The sequence below is a fragment of the Tupaia chinensis genome, unplaced genomic scaffold (assembly GCF_000334495.1).
Source record: "Tupaia chinensis unplaced genomic scaffold, TupChi_1.0 Scaffold148470_1, whole genome shotgun sequence".
Taxonomy (NCBI): Eukaryota; Metazoa; Chordata; class Mammalia; order Scandentia; family Tupaiidae; genus Tupaia; species Tupaia belangeri.
Genome location: NW_006208319.1, coordinates 899524 through 906812, shown reverse-complemented (window position 1 = coordinate 906812; position 7289 = coordinate 899524). Strand labels below are relative to the sequence as shown.

General features: G+C 41.4%; 1 protein-coding gene across 1 annotated transcript in view; it reads right to left on the bottom strand.

Annotated features, from left to right (window-relative positions):
• The window catches only part of PKHD1 (PKHD1 ciliary IPT domain containing fibrocystin/polyductin), a 578800-nt gene that overhangs the window by 384902 nt on the left and 186609 nt on the right, over positions 1–7289 (bottom strand). Inside the window, exon 38 of the mRNA XM_006170441.3 lies at positions 7242–7289. Coding sequence (XP_006170503.1) covers positions 7242–7289 — 48 coding nt within the window. The remainder of the gene's footprint in view (positions 1–7241) is intronic.

Sequence of the window (7289 nt, the reverse complement as noted above, 5' to 3'; positions counted from 1 at the left end):
AGCCGAGGGCTCTTTTGTTAATAAAAAAAAAAAAAATCAAACCAGGTGAAAACAGAAAATGCCAATAGCTGTATAGAAGAAGCCGATAAGGAGTAGGAGAGAATGAAGACATTACATGCAGGGGCACCCAGAGGTGAGAGGCTGAAAGTAAGTCCTGCTGACATCGGGATCCCTGAAGGCTGTTATGTCGGAGGCCAGTTGCCTTCCCGCCATCCTACGGTTTGATTACAAGAGTTCATAAATCTTTTCTTTTGTCTAAATTTGTTTCCACTGGGCTTCTGTCTTAAAAACCAAACAATTGAAGAGTAAGAAAGCCGCATACAAAAATGCTATGTGATAGTGTGGCTTGTATCCCAGCTCAAAGAAATGCAAGAAGAGAAGGGAGGAGTCATTGTCTAGAAAGAACAGGTAAAGAGCCGGGGTGAGAGAAAATGATATGGATGGAGAAGTGACAGAACTGGAAATGACTGATCAGATGACAAAAGAACAGAGATCTAAAAGTATATTGTTGGATAAAGAGAAACTGTTGTAAAATGAACATGGGTTCTAGAAAGTGTCATCCTACATCAAAGAACAGACTTTACTGAAAATATTCTGAAATTTAATCAGTCTTGGGAAAATAAGGAATCATGCAGAGAAGCCCTGGACCCCTCAAAAAGATATATATTCCATAGTTAAAAAGAATGACCATAATAGAGTTTTTTAAATCACAATTTTAAGAGTGAACTCTTCTAATGAAATATTACTTTCAACAGAAATACATAATAGAGCTACAAGCAGTGAAATGATTACTTCAGCAATTTAAAGCTTTATTGTTTGACTCCCAGCTCTTTCATTGTTCGTGGAACCAAGAAAGCCCCTTCTGGAAACTTGTATTTTGAGGCGCACACAATGAAAACTACTCACCAAGAACATACTCCTACACATGTGCCTGCCCACACACACCATGGCGTGCTTAACCACACTGGGATACTCCTTAGCAACTATTGGGTCTTTGGAAAAGTCATGACATTTTTTTCTGGTTTTCGATGCAAAATGTGTCATGACTTTTCAGATGACCCAATGCAATATACAACAGCACACACAACACAATACTTGTAAAAAGCATGAAGTTTAAGTACAGATCCTTGGTACTTTCAGCAAGAAAACAAACCATATCTAAACTCACTTATTGCAACTGCTTTTTTCTCATTTATTCCTATCAAATCCTTATGTTCCTAACAATTACACTAATGTTTCCCTCATTCATGCCCCACATACTAGATTTTCTCAGAAATTTCCATGTACACTCGATGCCTATATCTTGTAACTTCTCAAAAAGGACAAAGAGAGGAGTCCAGTCAAGGCCGTAAGACTGCTTTTCTCCTAAGAAACTGTCAGCCAAATTTCTCAGGGAGGAACTGGAAATGAAATGAGAGACATTGATAAATTTCTCTGCTGAACAATCAATAAAAGCTCCACCATCCTGCTCAGACTCCCACTGTGGAAGCAAGAGCCATAATTACATTGTCAAAAATTCAAGTTGCCCAGGCTGACAGCCTCCCCCTAGAAAAGTGACAAGTGATTGGCGTTCGGTTTGGAATGCTGAACCTGGATTGGCAGACTGGGTGGCAAAGGCAAGAGTGAAATTTCTTTATTGACTCCAACCACCAAAAACCCAGGCTGCCTCTCTGGAAGAATCCTGCAACTATAGACAAATTAACGTATCAAAGTGAACAGCTGACAGGACTAACTAAACAACCTGAACTCCATCAGATTGCCAACATAACCTGTCCTAATCCACTCCCAGACAGAGAAAAACAGCACCATGTGGGTGTGTGCACGTGCAGGTGTGTGAGTGTATGAGTGTGTTAGAGTTTTGCCACATTAAAAGAAAGACCTGAAGCATGCTTTCAGCTCCATCTTTCCTTGTGACAGCTGAACAGCAAAGCCTGTTTGCTTAGCGATATTAATCTATGATAAAAATCAGCTGGAGCAGAAGGGTTACAAAGGGCGGTAATGAAGGTGATGGAAGGGAGGAGGCGGAAAGCACTATTACTGACACCAGACCGTGTGTGTGACACTCTATGACCCGAGCGAGAGTTAAATTAGAATCTGTCGACCTGCTTGCTGCTGCATGTTAGGAATCAAATGTCTGCCAAAGGCCTCATCTGCTGGGCAGTGTCCTGCTTCTGCTACACTTAGGCCCATACAAATGTTTTCCAAGAAGCCTTCATTTAACCACACCCAGGAATGGTGGTTATCTGCTGCTGGGAAGCAGCTGCACCAGGAGAGATTAAAATCTAAAGGTGTTTGCTGGGAGGTGGGAACAAATAGAGGATGCCTGGGAATGGTGCCTGGGAATGTCCTTACCTCGTGATCTCCAAAGTTGAAACCCCTCTCTTATTCTGATGGAAAGAGATAGCCGAGACAGTAAGTAGAACAATCTCTAGGTGGAGCTGGCTCTATGCCAAATTTTGAAATAGAAGCCTTCCACACACATTTCTTCACCCCCAAAAAGAACATACAAGATAATTGGGCATCAGGAACTCGGTGATTTGGGAAAAAGAAAAAGAATACAGTCAAATATCAGTAAAACTGCTTGTGTATTACTGTGTGCCCAAGATATACCCACAAGCACTTAAGTATGGGGAGAGGACCGTGCTTTCCTGGTTTTATAGAGATGAATTTGTCCAAGTCATAACTGGTAAGTGGCAGAACTGGACCAAGTTCTGATTTACAAGCCAGTAACTACTAAAATCAGTGTATATTCAGCTGAAGTCAAATTTCAGGGTCCCATTGAAATGCACATTTCTGGGAGCTGATTCAGACTTTAAATCTGGATTTGTAAGATCTCCCAGGAGAGTCTTCTGTGCACCACAGTTGGTGAACCTCCTCGCTGCATTACCCTGGGATTCTGAGGGACCGCTGCGTAAAACAGGACTCTCTGAGTGCAATGCAAAGAATAGGTTGCATGCTGGGGCTGGCAGGTGGCGTGGTGGCTAAGGGCGCTGGACTCCCACATGGCTGACTGCATTGATTCTCGGACCTGGCAGCTTCCTTTCTCACTTTCCCACTCTCTTTCTCTCTCTCTCACTCTGTCCTTCTCTGGTCAAATTAAAATAAATAAATAAAGTTAAATTAAAAAAAAAAAAATAAGAACAGGTTGCATGCTGTTTAGCATACTTGACAGCTAAAGAAAATTACTTTTCCCCTAAAGTCCCAAAGTCACCAGATCCACCTTTGGCCCTGAGAAAAGGCCAATAAAATTACATAATGATTTTAACTATGATATACCACCATGCCGGAAGGAAAATCTGCTTGAGACCTCAGGCCTGAGGGAGAGGTGAAAGGAGAGGATTGATGAGCTGCACTTGTGACTGAGATTCTCTGACAGACACATCAGGATGGAATCCCTCTCACCCAAATAGCTCTTTTCTACCTAAAATTCCTTTCAAATGAATCAGATGCAGCATAATCACATCAGAGGGAAAATACCTTGATTTCTCCTGTGTTTGTCATGTACGCTATGCATTTCCAGTGACATCCCGGTCGGCCACTAATGGAAGGGCTTTGGGGAATGGATTCAACAGTTGCTGATGGCAGCCTGATACGGGGATGCAGAAAAGGAGAGGAGAAAGTGGGGAGGCAGAGAAGGGAGAGGATGGAAATGAGGGAAGCAGAGAGAGAGAGTGGAGGTCTCATTCAATTTTCACTAACATCCCATGACTTGAGTATCAAACATTTTCTTTAATTTTCAGAATTCTCAAAACCTGTCAGAAATATCAACTTTCCTTTAATTGCCCCATATTGATTGTGTGGACAGTAGGGAGTTCCTTAATTTGAAATTTATTCATTACACAGGCTTTTAAAAGAACAGAGTATATTTAAAATGCAGGCACATAAAGGCCTTTTTATGAACGCTTCCATTGTTCCCTCAAACTAGAGCATAAGAAAAAGAGGTTAGAACAACACGGGCAAAGTACAAGAATTAGAAGAGTTTTCATTGTTTCTCATTCAGATTCTAATTTCTAACAGGAGTTGTGCTACCTGCATCACCTACATCACACAGGACAGCGGTTCTCCAGTCTGAGGATCTGTATAAGCATGAGGGGCCTCTGGATGGTCTACGGGCTGGGTGAACACTGATCTATGCCCTCCTGTCCTACAGCTGTGTTTTTGCAGTGGTGAGCACAATGCATTGGGCTGTGGTCTAAATGACCATTGGACTAAAGCAAATATCTGAAGACCATGACTGATGACTGAATAGACAGTGCTGGGCTATAATATCAGTATAAATGTTTATAGATGAAAATAGGAGGAAAAAAGATCCCCTTAGAAGCAGAACAGGAGAATCAATACAGAAGGCATTCTGAATTTGTGTCTAGCTATTTATGGGATTTTTAAAAAATAAACATTTTGATTTATGAGCTTGAGGTATCCCAAGTGTAGCCCTCCACTAAGAGAAACCAAAGATTTGCCTTCAAAACGAGGTATGTTTTAGTGGCTCAAAAGCCTAATATTCTATTTCCTAAGAAACACATTTTGTACTTCTGAACTTGTTCATTTTTTTTTAATTGTGGATACTTAGTACAAAATAAATTGTCTAACACTTCACTGGCAATATAATTTCTCAAGGATATATTAAAAACATTTTCATGTTCATGACAATTTCGTTGGATACAGAAGTTAATGACAAAAAGGAATTTAAGTTGGCTCTGCGGCCTGGTAGATAAGGCAGCCAGATCTCACATGGCAAACTGCTTGGCTCAGGTCCTGGACCCCGCAGCTTGAGGAACACACCAGGTACATGAGCATACATGCCCAAAATCCCAAAAGGAGAGACTGGTGTGACCATCCTCCATAGAGAAGGGCCTTCTCCTTTCTCTTCCTGTCTCTCTTTGGTGAGTTCAGCCACCCTCTAGCAAAAAAAAAAGAATGCTATTCAAAGAAGTAGAATGTGTATTTGGGGCACAGAAAGAGACTAGATGGACAACACTACTATGTCCTTGTTTCCCTCTGATAGCTGGTCAAAAATTCAGTATGGCTGAAACTGGCTCTCAAGCCACAAACAGGCAGGCCTGTGTGATCCAATGCAGGAGTCACTTACCACATGTGCTATCAAGCACTTGCAATGATGCCAGTTAACTGAGGAGCTGGACTTCAATTAATTTTAATGTAAACTTAAAAACTGTTACTTGTGGGACAACAGATGGCGTGGTGGTTCAGGTGCTGGACTCCCACATGGCTGACCACTCTTTGGGTCCCAGACCTGGTAGCTTGCTTTATCACTCTTTCTCTCTCTCTATCTCCCTCTGGTGAGTACATGTGACCTGTAGCAAATTAAATACTAATAATAATGATAAATAAAATTAAATAAATAATCATTTTTTAAAAACTATTAACTTGTTTCAATTACTGAAGAAAGTTTAAGTAGATAGTTAAGGTTTTTTAAAACCCTACAAAGCTTGATCCCTGAAGTCTAGCACACTGGCTGTCCCATATTGACACGTACAAAGGCTTCAGGCAAAGATCTTGCTTCCTTTCAGAGCAAGCCAATAGAAGCAAGAAAGAGCTGTTTTATTTTTATGCCCCCCTTTTATTTGTTTATTTTTTAATAGTAAACAGTAACCAAGTAAGCAAGCCTTAAGAGAAGTATTTTGGTAAACAATAATTTGAGGCCTAGTTTATAATAGAACCTGAACAGAGAAAAATTGCAAACTCCTCAGCCCAACTACATACTCATATCTAGAATGATAATTCTATGAGTGGATTTTATTTTGTTATGCCAATATAGAAATTCTAATGTAGATGATATCATATTTCCTAGAGATTGGGCCACTTTCTGGAGACCACGTTTTTATCCATCTTTGGGTCATACTAACAAACAAAAGTGTGGGTGTCCATTGGAATACACTTAACATTCATTATTTTGCACTTACATTTTCAAGTTGATATTAAGGATTATTCTGGCACACTTAGAAACTATCTGACTTGGGACCAGCAGTTAGCGTAATGGCTGTGTCGCAGGACTCCCATATAGTCGACCGCGGTTCGAGTCCCACACCTGGTGGCTTAAACTCACACCAGGCGTATCTGCGTGCATGCCCAAGATCCTGAGAGGAAAATGGAAGAGAAGGGATTGCAGCATGGCCATCTCCCCTGGGGGGTGATTTCTCGCTTTCTGTCTCTCTGTCTCTCTCTCTGTGTTTCTGGTGAGCACACATGCCCTATAGCAAAAACCTCTCCCCACAAAAAAAAGAAAGAAAGAAAGAAAGAAAGAAAGAAAGAAAGAAAGAAAGAAAGAAAGAAATTATGTGACTTTCACAAGGAAAAGAAAATTGCCCATTTTGCGAAGTGGAATTAGATCATCAGAAAGCAAATAATATTGGAGCTGAAACATACTGTAGCTTAATTCATTTTCTCCTAGAATTCATAAGCACTCAACCTATCTGTAAAAGGATTCTAAGTAGAACTGCAATTGAACCCTATTTATTGGGTGAGAAAAGGAAGGATTCAACAACAACAGCAAAATGAAGTTACCTTTATTCGATTTGTGATGCCACCAGTGTACACTAAGTAATGGTATTGGTCAGTTTTTTCTAGGTTACAGATGCAAACCTCAGTGGCTTATGACAACGAAGGCGTTTTCCTCACACATGACAGCGGGAGGTCAGCAGCAGCCTGCCTATAATGTCTTCATCAAGGTTCCCAAGCTGAAAGAACTGCCCCTGTCTGAGACAGGCTGTTCTCAAGTGGGGAGAAAAGAACAAAATGGCTAAATCGTCACAATAGCTGTGAAAACTTCCACTTAGCCACGCGGAACCTCATTTCCACTCGTGTTCCATGACTGAAGTAAGTCCACAGCTCAGCCCACTCTCGGTGAGCTAGGGTATGTGGCCACGCATGGGAAGGGACTGCCCGTCATCTGACGGTGAGCAGAGGTGTCTAATCCTCCCACAGGAAGGGGAGCGACCTGTAATTGGGACGCGCAGTGTACTCTGCCACGAGAATCACGGCAATTTTGTCATTTAAGGAAATAGTGCCACGCTCTACTTGACCTTGTTGCCTCAGCAACTAGTAACTAGAAGTTTTTAAACATTGGGTCATCGGGAAAGTCATGACACATTTTGCATGGAAAAACATAGACAAATAATGTCATGACTTTTCCAACGACCCTGTAGTTTTATTGTTCTCCCATTGCCCACGCGCTGGCTGGTCACAGCGCTACTTCATTTCCTCTGGCCATTTGCCCCACTCACCATGCAGAGAAAGAGTTCCATTCCTCACAGCCAGGAACTTGACTCCAT